This window comes from Pelmatolapia mariae, linkage group LG20 (assembly GCF_036321145.2).
Source record: "Pelmatolapia mariae isolate MD_Pm_ZW linkage group LG20, Pm_UMD_F_2, whole genome shotgun sequence".
In the NCBI taxonomy this organism is placed as follows: Eukaryota; Metazoa; Chordata; class Actinopteri; order Cichliformes; family Cichlidae; genus Pelmatolapia; species Pelmatolapia mariae.
The window spans coordinates 36,097,220-36,117,188 of NC_086244.1; the positions used below are offsets into that span (position 1 = coordinate 36,097,220).

General features: G+C 42.1%; 1 protein-coding gene across 1 annotated transcript; it reads left to right on the plus strand.

Moving 5' to 3' along the window:
• Positions 1 to 3,565: 3,565 nt before the first annotated feature.
• On the plus strand, positions 3,566 to 19,637 carry tmem240a (transmembrane protein 240a). The gene is made up of 4 exons (XM_063463390.1): positions 3,566 to 4,391; positions 4,780 to 4,886; positions 8,405 to 8,613; positions 18,915 to 19,637. Exons 1-4 carry the CDS (start codon positions 4,335 to 4,337, stop codon positions 19,067 to 19,069), a joined length of 528 nt encoding a protein of 175 aa, XP_063319460.1. The 5' UTR covers positions 3,566 to 4,334; the 3' UTR covers positions 19,070 to 19,637.
• Positions 19,638 to 19,969: the final 332 nt, after the last annotated feature.

Sequence of the window (19,969 nt, forward strand, 5' to 3'; positions counted from 1 at the left end):
ACGTATATCCGTGTACGTCAAAACGTACGGAAGGAGAAATGAGCCAAACCGTAAATGCGATTAAAAAGGCTTGCTGTAGCAGCAAATTTGCTTCATTTAAACAAAGTAAACAAACAACAAGAAAAAAAAATAAATGGCAAGACTCCAGTATCTATCTCTCTTTCTTTCTATCTATCTCGTGGTCTTTAAATTCACCACCTTCCACCTTCTTAACGTCTTCTAAGGCTACTCACGACCTACTCATTTTAATGACTCCATGCAGTTGACGAATATAAGGCGGAGGAGGAGTGGGCTGAAAAGTAATAAACAGGATGTTTGCAACGTTAAGAAAAACAACATCAACAAAAACAGACACAGATAAAGAAAATAGCCTCGAGACATAAAACTGCATAAAACTTTTTTTTATTTCCAAAAAACGAGACAAGAAAAAACATAAAGGAGCCATACGTCTGCTGTGATATTTGGCTCTGTGTGTGGGGGGATTATCATGGGTAAGTGCTGGCATTGTGTGAACAGATGTAATGGCCTACAGGCTATCCGCGTGCTTGTGCGTGTGCAGCAATCAGCGCCCGTTACCTGAGTGAAACAGAGGAGCCGTCAGCCACGTTTGACTCAAAGGACAACGACTCTGTACTGTATGTGCACGTGTGTGTGTGTGTGTGTGTGTGTGTGTGTGTGTGTGTGTGTGTGTGTGTGTGTGTGTGTGTGTGTGTGTGTGTCAGCAAGGCACATCGTGTTTTATGATAAGAGTTTCTATTTTTGAGTTGATATCACAACATCATGTGAAAGAAAGGCCATTTTCAGCTGACCTCACAATTTTACATTTATGACTAAGATAAGATAAGATAAGATAAGATAACCTTTATTAGTCCCACGCGTGGGAAATTTGTTGGGTTAAGGCTGCCGACCTTTGCCAGCACCATCTTACCCTTCCGACCATACATACATTACAACATGACATGGGGAAGACAGGTCAGAGAGGTATAACAATGGAAAATGCACGACATGAGGAAAGACGAGGAGAAAAAATAACTCCCCCCAGACTGAGCTCCAACAGGGAGATCAGTTTGAGAACAGAAAAAAACCCCACCTCAGCACATAGCACATGAATCAGCATATCTCACAACATAGAAGACATAAGCTTCGAAGACGTTTGGAGGGGGTGGGGGGGTGAGTGTAGGTCTGTGTCAGTGTACATGCGTATGTGTGTGTGTTCCGTGTTCAGCCGAGAGAAAGTGTCCCTTCACCCGGTTAAGCAAAAGTCAACAGTCTTCGGTCGACGCGGGTGGCCTTGAATGAGGAGGGAGAGAGTCACAACACAGTCTTATTATCTAAGGGAGAATTTTGTTATTCCCGTCAGCTTTTGCCTTGAGCATCCAGCTGGCGCCAGGGGGGCCGCATGAGATGAAGATGGTAGTTGTTTTGGTTAGTGTGAACAAACTGCTTCCAGTTTTACAGTAGGTCTAATGTTCGTCACTGGTCATCAAGTCTCTCAATTCCCGTTGTTCTTCTTCAAGATGTTATCCATATAGCAGAGCCATGAGCTTCTCCAAGATCTTGTCCATATTGCGTTCAAAAACACAGTCTGAGTACTCACAGCCCTGCCCATCGTCTATCATGTCGGCCAGCCTTGTGGGATTTTGAACAGCTGTAGCCGCTTCTTGTTCTTCGATAAGCCAGGTCCAAGCCAGCTCCAATCAGCCAGAACTCTGTTATCGTGGTTCCGAATTGGTAGATGTCATTCAATGTCCTCCATCGAGAGTGTCGCCAGACACACGACGCAACCGACCATCAAGTATCCAGCAGCAAACATCTCCGCAGGACAATCGGGCTCTCCCAAGCCCAGGAGTTGTCAGTTTCGTTAAGGGACCAGTTGATCAAATCCATAATTCTTCTTTAGGTTTTTAGAGAACAAGTCTGGGAGACTCTCTTAGGGTTAGAGAATAAGCGAGACTATACAAAAGACATGAGAAGCCAAGCAGGAAAGATAAGGGAGAAGGAGAAAGGACCAAGTCTATGGTCTTCTTTTAGAGAGCATACCATCTCTGTCAGCTTCACTGCCTTGCTCAAAGGCTTTTTTGACATGACATAAGGTTGTTTGCATGGATAACATCTGCAAACCATGGCTATGACCCACAAGCCACCACTTCTTCTTCTTCTTCTCTGTAGTTTGTTGAATTTAAACTTGATCACCACAGCATCCACTGCTACAAAGAGGGAGCTTTATCATATTATCATTATAGTTGTGTCCTTTTATTTTAATCCAGTTGAAGGTTGATTTACTTGCCTGATAATGGATGGGATGGCCACTTAAATATTTTTCAGTTGTAGTAAATTTGCATTCAGCTTCATGTTTGCAACTGCACTCATAATCGTGACCATTCAGGCTTCAAGTCCTTTTTTTTTTTTTTACAGTTAAATGTTTACATTACCCCCATTCTACCCCCTGTAGATTTTAATTAGAGCCTGCTACACTGGTGCCCAGCTTGGTTGCAGTTTCTTCATGAGGGGCGAGGTCGAAATGAAGTAACACTAGCAGGAGTGTGCCTGTGGGTGACTACAGCAGATGTTTTTAAAATCTGCTCCACCAGAGACAAAGGGTATGAGTACAGTGGTTAGTGATTATTTTTTTTTTACAGTATTTGTATTTTAGATTTTATTTGGGCATGCATAGAAAATTGGAATACTGTACAACGGTTAAGTCCATTTCACTACTTTACTTGGGATGATTGCTGTCCATGGTGCTGAAACAGCCACCCTTCCCTGGAGTGATTACTTGGTTTTTATGACACATTTTTCTGTCAGTTTGTTGTTTCTCTGGTACCTAGGTTGGCGATACAGACTATTCGGGGAAGTACTTGAGGGATACAGGAAATCTGGATATACATATTTGAGCTGCAGGCTGGGATATGACAGTTATATATTTCCTTTGATTTGATGGTTTGCATACTTGCAAGTTCCACCTCTCATTTCTGTATTCTATATGGCAACTTTAAACTTTTACCATGGAGACAATAAGAGCAGACGCTTTCAAATAATACATCAAACAGGATGTTAACTCAGTGAGCTCAGTGAGCCATGGTACAGATGTCATGCCACACTAGAACTAGTCTTTGAAACCACTGGCCTTTATTATTTCCACCAGTAGAATATTATCACTATTTTGCAGAAGTTTTGACATTTTCTGAATTTCCACACTTTCCACTGTAGCCTAAATAAGTAATCCAAATGACACCCCAAATCAAGTTTTAACCTTAGGCTCATTTTGGAAATGTAACAAGCGGCATGTTGTGAGCAGAAATGGTGCAGAGTCAGAAACAGAGGAGCAGCAGTGTCTGGAGGAGAAGTAGAACACAAGGCAGGCGTGTGTGTGTTAGGGTTGGGGGGTTACTGTGGGGATAAAGCAGGTTAAATCATGATGACGAGTGCCATCGGTGCCTCTGCCGGTGTCCTGTAAATAACGAGCCTACAGGCCTTTGCCTTAAAACGGGCTTGCAGTTCTTCCCTCTCACACCGCCCACTATACACACACTATCTCGCGCGCATAGACGCGCGAACGCGAAAGCGTGCGTGCGCGCATGCACTAGAGGTGGGAGTGGATGCTCGTGTAGCTGCTGGAAGCCAGGATGGGATAATCCTGGCTCCGGGCGTTGATGCAGCTGCCGTTGCTGGATACGGAGTGGACTCGGGGCGCAGGGTGGGTCTAGTTCCCGACTGGAGCTGTGTGGACCCCGTGTCGATGTTGCCAAGCGTTCCGAGAAAGACGAGGGCGATGGCCGTGAGAGGAGTTGGTGCAGCTCTTTGAAACGTCCAGGCAAAAGAAATCGACCGTCTTCTCCCATGGAGGACAGGATTCACCGGCATTAATCTGAAGCGCAGAACCGGTGTGGAATAACTTAGGAAAGGAGGGAGAGAGGATACCGGGGCACTCCGTAGAGGATATCAGGGGAATCCTTCATTCATTTTCTTTATGGTTTCTTTAAACTGGGATACAGCTAGAGACGCGAGTGAAGGAACGGATCACTTTTGCATCGGTAATTAGGAGAAGACTGCCTTCTTGGATCGAGCGGCAGCCGCATCCGACCTACCGTGGGGGGGTGGGGGGAGATCAGGATACTTGGATGGAGAGGGCGCAGTGAAGGCTAGCGGCTTGCCGTGTGTAGGAGGGGACGGAGGGAGACCGGGCAGTTTGAAGGGACGGGGAGCCAGGAGCGGCGGCGGCGGCTCCATGAGCGGCTCCTGCCGGGACAGAGCGCCCAGAGCCCAGCCGGAGCGTCTCCACCGCCGCGGGTAGAACCCCGGGCAACAGGACGGCGGCCAGTTTGGAAGTTTTGATGCATATGATCACAACCACCATGATTTTTATGATTCTTGGTGCTTCAGTTGTAATGGTAAGACACCTTCACCTCCCTCGGCCACGATCTTATTTCCTCACTGGGGCTGAGAGCCTCCCGATTTGACAGAAATGCCTCAAAAATGTAGGCCTATCACATTTTCAAGAAACTACAGCAGGCCTATCACTGACACGAGGAAGTAGGTTAGCCTACCTATAATTACCTGCCGTCATAAATAAATAATCTAAGTCCGTTTGAGGCAAGAGTCCCCCCTCTTAGAATCGGGAGGATCTGCCAAGACTATTTTCACTCATGTCTCTGTGGTCTTTATAGCCTGCTGTTATTTATCCTAATAGCACCTAATGAAAAGAATTATTCGCTGTCTGTGGTAATAGCCTAGCCTATTGCTTGACATGTCCCAGCTGACTGGAATGGTTCTTTGCAGGCGATAGCCTGTTTAATGGACATGAACGCACTACTGGATCGCTTTCACAACTACATCTTACCGCATCTACGAGGGGAGGACCGCGTCTGTCATTGCAACTGTGGAAGGTAAATGCCATCATCCAGCACGATATTCGGGTTAAACATGGTGTGCTACATGGTGTGCTTCATGGTGTGTGTGCGCGCGCGTGTGTGTTCTCTTCTTTAGTCGTCCATTCTTAATTGCTGAAGAGGCCTCGAAGATTTCCGGCGGTGAAGCCAAACCTGTCGGCGCTCTCACAGGCTACATAGCGACTGTCAGACCCTTTATTATTCGCTCGATCTCACGTTTGATCGCCGTGTGCTGCTTTTTTCTATTTCTTTTTTTATACCACCGGTGGCGGTGAGGATTTCTGATTTTGCTCCATACACGAAGGTGTATGTCGGAGCCATAAATAGGTAATGAACTACGAGCGATGTGAGGCCGTTTCAAAAACAATCTGAGCATCAAGTGCGCCGTGCTATTCACACGCAGGCCTACACGGCAAGAATATAACCTGCTGGGGCAATTATGATCCTAAGTGCCGAAGTGAGGTGGTTATGGCTTAGGAAGTGCTACAGGGCTGAGGGAGCTGGCTGCTCACCAGCCTACCTGTTTGCTGTCACGGTGAGAGCGGAGATTGAAGTGTGGAAAAACAACAGCATGACACTCATTAATGTATTAATTTGGATTTAATGAGCATTATTACGTGTTTTCCATCATCATTAAGCACTTAATATGACACAGGCTAGATATATGGGTGAGCCATGGCACTGTGTTGTGTTTCTTTCTTCTTCCTCCTAACTCTCCTCAGTGCCTTAGGGTATGGCAACAATATTAGAGCAGGATTTAAAGTAAGACTCCTATTTTACAAACGGGTGCACACCTATAGTGTCCTCATGTTGGATCCTGATTGGTCTGTGCTCTGCAGACAAGCAGCTAGAAGAACACACAGAGGCTTTAGACGGGAGAATTTTCACTATTCATATTGGTGCAAGCTGAACAGATGCACACTCAAAGAAAACAGCAGCCCATAGTGTTCATGCTGCAGTGAGGGGGCTGATGTGTTAGCAGTTCATTAGCAGCATTAAGAGGGCAGTTCCACAGTGTGTGTGTGTGTGTGTTTTCTTAGCCTCTAAATCCAGAAATGGGTCATCATCAATCATAGGCAATTATATTATGCTTGTCCAAGTCAAAGTTTTGAAAGGCGTCTAATACATGTGATGTGATATAGTTTACTCAAGGCCAAAAATTAAAAAAAAAAAAATGCATGTTTGGGTACAGCTCTGAGATGAGATGATGCATCACTGATGGGCTTTTTTTCCTGGAATATTTAGACAGGCATGTCATGTTTGCTACTGCTGAGAGAGGCCAAAGGGATTTCTTTTAAAGTAATGCAAAAAGAATAATAATTAAAAAAAAAAAAACCTTCTCACATAAGTGATCAAATAAACCTCCATGCTAATGAACAGTATGCACAGTAAAACCTCTGCTCCTCCTGCTAGTGCTCAGGTAACCACAGTGTCTTTCACTGACCTGGAAATACTCCTGAATGAGAGCCAGTCATCTGTTTTCACACAAACAGCAGAAACGTGGGATACGTGGATGAATAGAGCAGAGCGTTGGCTTCGCCTGCTTGCCCTTCCATGCATGAGGCGTGGAGGTGTCGGAACGCCCACAGTGCTCACCTTATCAGGCTTGAGGACACAGCCAGTGTCATTTTATTTGGCAGTGCTCATGCTCTGTTTTGGATGTGGTTGTAGGATCTATGATGGGCTCAAGCCTGGCCTTACAACAGCTGCATCCGTGACGGGGAAGATACAGGAGTGGACTGCGCGTGTTTAGACACAAAATTCTTGACCTGATTTTTTTTTTATATTGGGGGAGGGAAAAAAGGTGCACAAGAAAACTTATGTGCTACAAGAAACTTACAAGTATTTAAGCAAGGTCCTTCTTCAGGGGAAAGAAATGAATCTGGATAGACATTTTGGGTTATCATTACACATTGCTTAGCATTTTTTTTTAGATGTTTCCCTGTTAATGGACTTCAGAGGCTGCTTTGATCCCCCATGTGGTCATACTTCTTTAGCAAGATGCTTCAGGTGCTCATCTGCAAGATGACAGCGCAGTGTCCAGAGATTATCTGTCAGTCACACAGCGTGGGTGGAATTTACATTAATGAAGTTCAAATTTGTGTTTGTCTGTAGCTGCTCATGATACAGAGAACAGAGTCATACCTTAACTTTTAACGCACTTTTAACAGTCTTAACTATAGTAATGTCAGAGACAAATAAATCTAATCAAACAGTTGCAAGCCATTCAGATTTACAGAAGTTAGAAGCTATTTTAAATTGCTGCAGCATGTCTTTAGTCTAGCAGGTCTTCACAAACCTCCTTCGGTCCATGCCTGCTATCAAAGTAATGTCCCAAAGAGTGTGAGTGCATCTGGACTCACTTCCAACAGGTAAATCTCTCAGCTCCCACTGCGTTCCTTCACCGTGTTTGTCAGACAGCTGCCTGTGTTGTTATATTGAAAACGCCTTCATCCCCTCCCAGGAGGCCAGGTAATACCTGTATAGTGAGGCTTTCACATCAAGTGGATCTATTTTACAGTGGCGGGGAGGGCAGTTCTGGACAATGAGGCAATGTGATAGCCATAGCTAGTTACTTGCTACAGTAGTGGATGTGCAGAGCTTTATGGATGTTCTTTTATTCTTTATTCAGATCCCACTGTGTGTATCTGTATATATATATATATATATATATATATATATATATATATATATATATATATATATATATATATATATGTGTGTGTGTGTGTGTGTACACTCTCTCTCTCTCTCTCTCCACATGTATATATATATACACATATACACTGGTATCTGTCTATCTCTCTATTTCTCCATCTATCTCTCTCTCTATATATATTTACTTGTAATGCAGCATAAGCTGTCCTCTTCCTCTCTGTGCATTATGGGTGGAACATTTCCATGCGTTCCCCTGTGAGATGTGAACACCTGTTTAGTAGCAATCGGGCACCCTGTGAATTTGTGGTAAAGGAATAAAATTGCCTTCTTTCTTGCTTCTCTTATTTGGAGCAAATTAAAGAGACTTTCTAACAGGAGCTGGTTTGGCTTTAAATTACACTTTTAATTCTAAAGTAAAGTGAAAAAACAAACAAACTGATGTTTACAAGATCACACCAGAACCCCCAGTACAGTTTGCATTATATACCTGTCCTATTTGCTCAGGAAGGCATTTATTGAGCTGGTAGAATATGGGAGTAAATGCCTTGCTTAGAGGCACTTCAACTATCGTCACTGAGAGAGGCAGAAACCCTTCTGTGTTCAGTCCTTGAGCTGCTTCTCCAAATTTAAAAATCACAACTCAGCCATGAATTTTTCTGCCTAAAGTGCAGCCCGGAGATACCCATGGGTTCCCTGAGAAGGCTTCTGGGGTTAACAGCAAAGTGCGGATTTGTGCAATCTTATCATAATTTAGAAATCTCCAGACACCCCCCCCTAGTTAGAAGGGTTATATAAGATGCAAACATAGAGCATAATTAACTCTTCCATCACTTTGCCCTGTCTGCCCTCGCCCCCAGGCATCATGTCCACTATGTAATCCCATACGATGGAGACCATTCCTTGGTGGACTCTTCAGAGAACTACTTTGTGAGTGACAGTGTGACCAAGCAGGAGATGGACTTAATGCTGGGACTGCTACTGGGCTTCTGCATCAGCTGGTTGCTGCTGTGGTTGGATGGAGTCCTACACTGTGCCGTCAGGGCCTGGAGGGCGAGCCGATACTACGGTAAGATGGACGCTGCCTGCTGTTTATCTGCTGCTTATACGCAAGCTCAGCAATACTTTAACATCATATAAGTTTTTATTCATTTTAGTTGAACATCCTGAGGCACAAATGCTTGAAAGACTGGAAAAAAATGTAATATGTAATGAAATAACGTGTATTTTATTGCAGGGTATTAGCAAAAACGCAGAAAGATCTTTTCGTTTAACTATCCGCCATGTATCTGGATCTCTAAGTGCTTGCCAGGTTAACACAGCAGTTGGTAGAGCTCTGGAAAATGACCTTACCCCCCATTGCTTGGCCCACTTTTGGCTCTTCTTGCTGATTTTTTTCTCAGTTTACTGCGACCTCTTGGAAAAAAATCACAGCGAAACCTTCCAGCTGCGATGATTCAGACGTAGGCACATCAGACGCACCAGCTGAGCTGAAGCTAAATTTAAACGGCTGTCCTCTTCTTCTTCTTTTTTTTTGGACAGTCTACATATCTCACACCTTATTTCACTAATAATACTTAATTTGTTTGCAGGAAACAGCAGTCATATGCTCATGTAATGGCACTGTCATTAAGTGTAATTTCTATGCTCGGGATGTATTCAGCTCATTACTTGATAGGACGACATAAAATCACTCTTTAATGTTGTCTTTCCCAAACTGCTGACTCACATTAAACTCCCTGCAGGTATGTCATTTTTAAATACATTAGTGCAATCACTTGTGTCTATTGCTGCACGCTGGTATGTTATTCAGCATCGGCCTCTGAGCCCAAATGTTGTGTTAGCATTAAGCCAAACTGAACAGCTGACATCTTCGCTTGGATTAAAGTTCACATATTTAGGCTCAGTTTACCTGACAAGAATTAAGCCTAGTTCTAGACTTAAACTTACTTACTTTTGCATTGGAAGATGTGTGTCCTTTTAGTCTAGGGCTAGGTTTACATCAAGTGTTTGGATAAATGGCTCACCCAGAAAAGTTCTGTTTAGCGTCTGTGATAAATTAGAGCTTTAATTATCTCACTGGGGATGCTATAAGAGCAAAATAGCAATGCAAGTAAAACAGAATATTAATGGGATTTTAAATATGTAATATAGATGATGCAACCTCCAATTAAAACCTCCATTCGGTTTAACTTAATTGGGACGACTAGACAAAGTGGCTTTGCAGGGTCCGACTTAGCAAATTAACAATTATGATTATGACATTCGTGGCTAGATAACTTCCTTGTTTGAAAGTTCAGCCAAGCGTAAGTGTAGACTAATAATAAATAATGAACATGCGTAACACTTTTCCAAAACAAGTAAACAGCGCAAGAGGAAATGAAAAACAAAACTTTGGGGAAAATGTATGGCAGTGCTAAAGATAAAGCTGAGTGTTCAGAGTGGATCTATAGGAAAACCCTAACTTTGCAAGCCTGAGATGCATTGACTTTGTCATTTAAAAGGTTCTGATCTCAACAGGGATTTTTCAAGCAGCAGTCATGGGGTTAACCAGTCACACCATATCAGTTGTTCAATTAACAGGTAGGCTCTAAATGGAGATGAGGATTCAGGTAATATGGTAGATTTGATTGATTGGCCTGAGAGCAGTGCTCTGAAACAACTGTAATATGTTGATGTCTCTTCTACAATGGCTGCAGATCTAGAGCAACGTGACCTTATGGAGGCTCCAAAAGAGAGAAAAAGAAATCTCAGCTTAATAAACACCCCTTCTTAAATAAAACTTCATTCCTTCAATAAAACCTTTAATGACAGGCCTGCATTTTTGGTTGTGTTACATGACATCATTAATAATGCTATGTGGAGATTTGTATATTGTGAGAAATTTTTCTGTGCTGACATTTTCATTTTGCTTTACAGTTTGGTTGAGTTACATAAAAATGGAATCTCACAGTCATACATCCCAAGACTAGCTTCTTATTACAGAACAATCAGGGACCAAGGATAGACTCGCGAGGAACTCCAGAAAAAGTAAAGACCGTTTTATCTTTTTGTGCACTTTGCACCACAACTATGGTGCTAAAAATATTCAAATAACTGGTTTAAATACTTACAAAGGTGTAAAAGGCAAAGGTGTACTAAAATAACTTTAGTTGTACTGACTTTCCAGAGTTTCTGCTAGTGGAGTAGTATACACTGACAGCTTTAAAGCGGCTCCAGCATTTAACTCATTAAAGAACGACAACTAGACACTAAAATTCAAAAGATTTTGATCACAGCTCCATAGCATATCTATAAAGGTGCATGATGCATCAACACTTCTTCTTTATGTACAAAAGTGAAGCCAACTTATCTCAGAAATAAAAGCTGCCATCTTGCACTTGTGAGTGTCTGCGCTGTAGTAACTGGGGACATTGTGCCGATGCCCCACTTAACACAGGATTTAATGGAAGTTGATGTCAGCAGCACAGAAATATTTTGGCTTCACTTTTGGGAAGCTGTTGCGACCTCCATAGTGGTATTTATTTTCTCATATAACTTTCATTTATTCCAACATGTATTATGTTTACCATTAACAATGAAAAACAGTTCACAAAATCTACATCCTACATCTGCTATTGGAACATCTTTGTGATCAAGTAGTTGTGTTTTCCCAGCTACACTGACAGAAAACATGAATCTGGGCTCTTGATTATGAGTCTTTCATAGTAGACATATCAGCCAACGCCATCAACAGATCCTCTGTTCTGTTCATCTCTCCCACTTAGCCATGTGAGTGTGATATTAAACCAGCACGTTCAAGATCAGAGCCCAGAAACCAAAGCAGCTGAAGCAAATTCAGCCATCATTATACTTCCATGTTATTTTGGTTGTGACATATTAAAAAATTAAAAAATGTCAAAAAAAAAACCTTCACTGAAGGTATTTCCAGTAATATGCTGATTAGACCTCCTCTTCAGCTGAAGGTGGGTGGAGCTGTCCTAGGATTTACGTGAGGTCACCAGACTAAATGAACTACAAAGAATGGCTGCGCTCCATTTGGCTGTGACGCTTATTAAGCAGTTGCAAGGTCGGGAAACCTTTTTAAATGGAGTCCAGGCGTGATATGAGGTGGCCAGTTCAATTCAAATCAATATCAGTCAGTTAAAGCAATCTTTTCAGAGGAAGTACCTTTTTCCACATGAATTCAGACACACACACACACACACACACACACACACACACACACACACACACACACACACACACACACACACACACACACACACACACACACACAGAGCAACATGAAATATGTGTTTATTGAGATGCTTTTAACACAGACACACAGACTAATCAGTTCACGTTAGCGTGTGTCATTCTGTATCTGTAATAGAGCTGCAGTGTACACCACACACTATACAACACTGTGCACTTGAGAAAGCTAACAAGAGAGGCATTTCAGAGGAAGGTGTAACTGGAGGTTGTAACTTTGTGAGTTGGATTACATGGATACTCTAATAGTCTTTCCAGCAGCAAGTTTTGCCACTTGGAAGCAACATTGAAATGGGCTGTTATTTGGAAAGTTACTTTGAAGCATTGCCTAAATAAGCTTTAATCACAATGGTCACTAAGACATAAAAACTGCATGTATAGAGTCACTAATCCAATCTGATAAAAATGCTTATAAAGTTTCTGACTTTGCTCCAAATGATGGTTTTAAAGAGCTCTTTCCCCTTTGGAAATTATACTTCTACTACCATCCTTGCTCATCAAGTGCCATATCTCTGGCTCTCCAAGATCTTTGCTTAAAAGTATAATAATGAAGCGCGTGGGAGCATCGGCGCAGTGGATGACAAAAAGGAAAACTGTCACCGCTGATATTACACTGAATGAATGCGGTGGAAGTGCTGGAAGTTAACTGTTTAATGAGGGAAATCTGACCAAACTATTTTTTATTTTAAAGCAAACATTGCTGTGGTGTGATCATCAGTGTGAGACACAGTGATGGGTGACAAATCAAAGAAAAATCCTGAATCTGTGAGCCCTACAGTGAAGGGATCCAGTGCCTCTGTGATGCTCTGTTGTATCCACTTAGCATGATGGGTCACTGCAAATCAGAGATATCCCAGATTGTCAACCTTCAAGAAAGCAATCCACAGGGCAGGAGATGTTGCTAAATGGCTTCACAGGTATTAAAGCGAGTCTTTATTGTCAGTTATTCTTTTAATTTGTCACCCATATGTGTAAGAATACACACACAGCAATCACCAAGACTGGTTTAAACCAGGCTTGAAAAACAGAGAGTGAGATGACTTCACTCCCACCATCTGCTGTGCTGTAGTGAATGCTACATTCCCACATACCGTGTGTTTAAATCCAACTGAGTGTGATAGTTGCCTCTTAATTTCCATCCTCTGTCGGCACTCTCCCTCCCTGAAATATCTGTCTCATTTCTCTCCCCATCTCCTCCTGACAGATGAAGGATGCATGTTACTTTTGCAAAAGAAAGCAAATGCGGCAGATTTAATGAGACAGAACATGTGCTGTACAGCTCGCCGGCACCGTTAGGCCTGTGTGCCTGTGCGGGCTCGAGCAAAGAAAGGAAAAAGCTTTCAGTGGTGCCAAAGTTAAACAGCCATTAGACGCACGTGTGAAATCATGACATGACAGCATGAAGTCCCTCACAGCTCGTCTTCAGCAGAGAGCCGAGCTGAAACATGTGAAACACACGATTCATCTGTGTGCACCGGGGGAGATGCTCAGTGATGAGCTGGGTATTATTATTACTGGATTGCAGTGCTTTAGTTTCTCACGATTATGGTGGGTTCTCAGCCTTTTCCCACCCCACCAGGATTGAAGTCATGTGAGGAAATGCTCATGAACATTTAACAATTCTTTTGCTGCAATTCAGCCGAGTTTGGAGACGCTGAATGTTGAAACATGGAGAAAACTGCACTATCCTGTTGTCTCTATGCTGTAGCGGGTACAGAGAGTTTGGGGCAGGCCCCACGATGAGGAGGTGGCCTGGATCTTCAGTTTTCAGGATAAAGTAGGTGATATGTGACCTGGATACTGGGACCGCCATGGAAAAGCTCCCCAGGCGGGATGGGAATCTGTCAAGAGCTGATCAAAGAGTGACAGTGATTTTAAAATGCACTAATATGGGGCTTTAGGGTGGAGGTTTTACCATTCGTTTGCAGCTTATAATGAACAACGTGCTCAAATAGTAAAAGCTTTGATGTTTGCTGGCTGCTGCTGCTTTGCACAGATTCATGGAAGTGAGAACAATGCTGGTTTTCTGCAGTGCATTAGTACAACAGTGCAAAAATGCATCATCATAAAAAAACACCCAAGGAAAGAAGAACATCCATATTCATTAGCAGCACTTATAGAATGGGGAGAATAGTTTGGGCTTTTTTGGCACTCGGAGGGAATACCCCTCATTTCTCTGTATGTGCCGGTGCTAGGTCACACTCGTTTAGCCTCCCCGAGATGAGGAGTGAAGGTGAGGCTGACAGAGCGGGGAGGAGAGTGTGTGTGATGGTGGGGAGCAGGATGGAGATGCTGTCACATCCCCACCCCCACTTCACACACACACACACACACACACACACACACACACACACACACACACACACACACACACACACACACACACACACACACACACACACACAAACTCCCCTCCAAAGCTAAAAATAGAACGAGTGAGAGAGCAGCTGGAATAGCAAGTGAGAAACGCACACACACATGCGCACAAACACATGCACGCACTCACGCATACACAGCGCACTCAGATGCACACTGTTCCCTTTTTTCCTCCTCCTAATTCCTCGTCTAGCTCCTCCCTCTCTCCCCCTCTTCTTCACTTATTGAATCTACTCCTGTCCATTTCCTTTACAGTGCTTCCTGCTGGAAATACATTTTCCTGTTATTGCTGCCTTGCCGTGAACGCCTAACTCCAAAGGCCAAACGGAAAAAACGCAACAACGATCACACAAATTGAGAAAACGATGACTTAGCACCCCACCCCCAGCCGCCGCCGCTCTAAATTTAAAGCATAACAATTGTATCTCTGCCTCCCTCTTCTCCTGCCATGCCATTATCATTCCTCCGGACTCCATCTCCACCTCCATCCTTTTATTCAAATGAGAGAAACCTGTCTTGGTTGCCCCTTTTCCTTTGGATACCCTTCAGAGCAGTCCTTGTGGACAGCATACCCATTCACAGCTATAAATAACTCTCTCTTTCTCTCCCTCTCCTCCTCACCTCCTCTCATCCACAGAACACAGTCCCCCCTCCCCACCACCAGCTCTTGCCTAACTTCACCACCACCCCCTCTTTTCTTGCTCATCCTCTAGCAGGGCCATTTGCTATACTGGGTTTGCTGTCTGGGGCTCTCCCCTCCTTCTCTCTCTCTGCTGTCTCTGTGGACCTCGTGCCGCCTCGCCGGCTCCAGTTTATAACCTGACAAGCACAAATGTCTGCCCCGCCACTCCCCTCCTCACATTATGCACCTCGCATTTGCAAAAAAAAAATTTAAATTAAAAAAAAATAATTCTACTTTGTTTCCCGGCACAGACACAAATTTCACGGCAGGTCGGCCTTTGAGACGCGTATTCTGTACGTGTGATGTGATGGCTGCTAATTGGGTGGAATCAGATGGATCCGTTGTGTCTTAAATATGTATAATGTCATATGTGAAATCCATTTTGGTGTATGGCAGCGATGCCAGGACACAGTCACCGATGCAACAGTCGAAGCACAAATGTGAAAGCTCAAGGGCAATGCCGCGGCGCGCTTGAAGAGTGACGCCATTTACAGTTCACATGCAATATCTCAAACTTTCTTTCTTTTTTTTTTTTTTTTAATTCTCGTCTCGGTTTCTCCGTCGTAAACAGCTCGCCTCTGCTCCACAGAATAAAAAGCTACATTTGTGGTGAAGACAAAATAAAAATGTAACATCGTTGTGCAAAATTCACAGACATAAACTGACTTCTTTTATTTATTTTTATTTTTATTTTATGTTTTATGTGTAATGAAATGTCATATATATATATATATATACATATATATATATATATATATACACATTTCCTTTCCTTTCATTACTCATGCTTATACCAGGCGGAAGAGGAACATTACTCGTCTGATTCTCTTTTTGTTTGTTTGTTTATTTGTTTGTTACATTTAGCTCGTCCATCTTTGAGACTATTACACACCGTAAGTTTACCCGTTTGGCCATCGAAACATTTAGCCCAGAATTTTGTCCATTTCAGAGCAGAAAAGTGACGCGTGAGCCATCACGGTTCTCGTCATCTTGTCTCCAAGGATGAAAAATATAAACTATTAAAGGACAAAAGACCTTTGCTTTTAAAGCCAGTGTGAGTCAGGCCAAAATGTATTTATATTTTCAGTCAGTTTCCACAGCACAGTTTGCTAATTTCAAGTTTTTTTCCCCACAAATATCTTTACTGAATTCATGCAATTAATGCATAGATGTGTATAAAGAGAACAAACAAGCAAACAAATAAAAAGTCGACTGAGGATCATCTTAAGAAATAATTCTCCATTGCAACATGTTTATCGTGCACAACTGCTTTAGAACACGTCTGGAAATCACAAAAATGTACTAACAGATAGATCATCAGATATCACTGACACTGACGTCACATCAATTTTAGCAGCTGGATTGTAGATAATTCAGGAAGAGCCCCAAATACTTTGGAAGAGTGAATGTTTCCTCCTGATAAGTTTTTGTCTTATTTAATTCTTCTAATAAGGAGGGTATTTGTCAGCAGATATTACAGTGCAAACAACACTTTGTGGAGGAGGTTGACTCACACTCATGTAAATATCCTAATAAACAGACACACCAAAGAGTCATCATGCAGGTTGTATTGGCAAATTTCACCAGTATAAACTAATGGCATTTACCACAAAGGGTTTTAAAAAAAAAAAATTGTTTCAGTTGGTTTTGTAAGTACAGATTCTTGATTTTTTTCTTTCTTTCTAGTTCAAAAAAGTTTATTAAAGAAAGATTATGACAGTAACAAGCTAAAAGGAGGTTCATGGGTCTGAGATCAGTCCAGCTTGTGTGTCTGGTTACTGATATGTCTTGTATACTCTAACTGGATTTAGAACCAGAAAACCAGGCTAAGAAGGATTTTAGGATTTTACACTATTGTGTGTCTTGAGCTCATGAGTGTGTCGTCTAGCTACTCGGCTTTGGTGTCTTTAAACGCCTGCATTCAGCTGCTTACATCGACACAACTGCATGTGCGAATGACAGTGCAGCTTAATAATATAAACCACATACTCACGTCCCCATACTTTGTGTTAGCATCATCGCTGAGGCATTTTCTTTAGTCCCACTGTCCAGCAGCTCAGTCTTTTGGCTGTTTTTATATGAAATATTGACATGTTCATGTTTTTGGATCTTTTAAAAGGCTCAAACTCTGAGTTCCTCCATTACATATAGAAACGGCACAGAAAAAACAATCTGTTTTCACATTTAATTTCTCATTCCCATAGAACATTTCCTATTTATGTTTCATATAAGACTTGAATACTACTACTACTACTACTACTAATAATAATAATAATGATAATAATAAAATATTTGTCTTGAAACACTTAAGTGTACAACCTGAAAGTTGAAGAGAGAGGGTTAAATTAATTTTTAACTGAATCTAGGGCAAAATTCATACAATAATAATAATAATAATAATAATAATAATAATAATAAAAAAAATTTATTTATAGGCGCCTTTAAGACCCTCAAGGTCACCTTACAATAGCACAGATCAGTAGCAACAATACAATATAATAAAACATGGCAAAATAAAATTTAAACATAAGGTAAACAAGAAAGAGAGGGGGAAAAAACAAGCATGAAAGTATAAAAGCTGAGCACGGTAAAAATGGACTAAGGTGTATAATGACGTGTATGCAATTCTGAATAGATGGGTTTTGAAACGTGATTTAAAAGTAGAGAGAGAGAGTTTGTAGTCCGGAGACACTATATGTAACACTAACATGTTACATATAGGAATTCGGGGATCTATGTGTTGCTATAGTTTTATCTCGATTAGTGGTTCAGCTAAAAGTACTTTGAATGAATTTTGTTAGTATCCTACTGTACTATAATCAATGACTGGCAACTGATGCAGAACCTCAGTGTAATTTCATTAAAAGGACTGCCCTAATTCTGGCTTGAAAGCGTCACAGAGTTGGTGCACATTTGTTGCCTGTACTTCCATGATGTCACTCTCCCGTTTCACCGCATCCCCGGTGCTTTATTGGATTGAGATGTGGAGGCTGTTTGAGTGCAGTGAACTCATTGTCATGTTCAAGAAACCAGTTTGCAATGATTCAAGCTTCGTGAAATGGCATTGTTTGTGACATGGCATTATTTTGCTGGAAAGTAGCCATCAGAAGATGGTTACACTGTTCAAAAAGGGAGAAACATTGTCAGAGGCAGTACTCAGGTGTGGTGTTTAAACAATGCTCCGTTTATACTAAGGGACCCAAAGCGTGCCAAGAAAACCCCCATGCTATTACACCATCAGCAGTGTCAACCAGTGATACAAGGCAGGATGGATCCATGCTTTGATTTTGTTCACACCAAATTGTGACCCTACCATTAAATTTGTCGCAACAGACATCAAGGCTCATCAAACCAGACGACGTTTGGTGAGGCTATGGAAATTGCGGCTGACAGGTGTGGTCTTCTGCTGTTGCAGCTGGTTTGATTCAAATTTTTATATATGTTGTGCATTCAGGGTGCATGCATGCACCTCTACTCCTCTACTGTATATCTTAATGGCTACAAGTGGTTATTTGAGTTACTTAAGTTTTGCTACCAGTTCAGAGCAGTCTGCCTATTCTCCTCTAACACCAAGACATTTTTGAGAGCTACTCACTGGATATTTTCCCTTTTTCAGACCATTGTCTGTAAACCTTAGAGATGGTTGTGCAGGAAGGTCTCAATAGATCAGCAGTTTGTGAAATACTCAGTCTGTCGGGTACCAACCACCATAACCTGTTCAGAATCACTTAAATCACCTTTCTTCCCCATTCTGATGCTCAGTTTGAACTTCAGCAAGGTGTCTTGACCATGGCTAAATGCATTGACTAGCTGCCATGTGATTGGCTGATTAGATATTAACAATTATCAACAATCAGATGAAGAAAGGGATTAGGTTATTAACGACCCACAACATTTTTGCTTTTTTTGTATTTTCAGCTTGGTGGTTGAGCAGGTAAATCGGCCTGTGTGATTCCATATCCTCTGCACTTTTACAAACAAATTAAATTATGACTTCCAATAAAAAAATAAATGACTTACTCAGTCACACGTAACTTCTTTCCATCTTTCTTCTTCAGATACTCCATCCTGGTCATGGCTGCCCCAGTTCTGCAACCTTCGAGACCTCCGTCGCCGAGCCCAGCTCAGACAGCTGGAAGACTCCAGTGGCAACATGGTCCACATCAAGCAGAAGCTCTATCACAACGGCCACCCAAGTCCCCGCCACCTCTGACTCTAAAGCAAAACAAAATATAAGAATAAACTAAACAAAAATAATATAGACGACCCCTGCCCCTCCCCTTGTACCCCTCTTCTCCTCCCTTCCAAAACACCTGTGACCCTTCCCAGCTGCCCCAAGGCCAACTGTTGCCTCAGAGACCCTGAAAAACTGCCCTCCCACTATTCATAACATGGCCCCCCAAAACCCCAATGACAGGACTTTCTTTTGACTAAAACCAGTCCCTGTCAGCACCAAAAAAAATTAATTTATCAATTAATTAATTTTAAAAAATCCCAAAATGGAGCAAGATGACGATTATTTGTTGCCACTAAAATCTTGTCTTACGTCCATGTCCACCATTGTGGGAGGAAGAAGAAAAAAAAAAACATTTTTAAGGGTGTTTTTTTCTGTATAGAGACATTTTCTGTGTTCATTGTTAAACTTGGCATGCTCTTTTAGAACAGGGTAAGATGTGGGTAGTGTATGGAACGGGGCGGCAAGACAGGTGTCATTATATATATATATATATATATATAATTTTTTTTTCTCTATTGGGTGGGACCAGGATTTTGTTGGCACAGGGTAGGGTGAGTGAGACTGGCGGGTGGGTGGGTTTTTGTGACGGTTAGAATGCTGCTTCTGTAAATAGTTATAAAAACAGGCAAGTGGGATCTGACAGTGTTTAAAAAAGGGGGGTGGAAGGTGGGAGAGGGGTGTCGGGGGGTTCTGTGTGAGTCTTTCATCAGTAGAAAAATTAATGATGGGACCGTGGGTAAAGTTTGTAGGAATGGGAAAAGCAAGACGCGTCTGTTTGGAAAACTGGATGTGAAACCATGTGATTTCTGCTAAAAACACACACACACACGCACACACACACACACATTAATTAGCTTTGTTACTTAGTGAATTAAC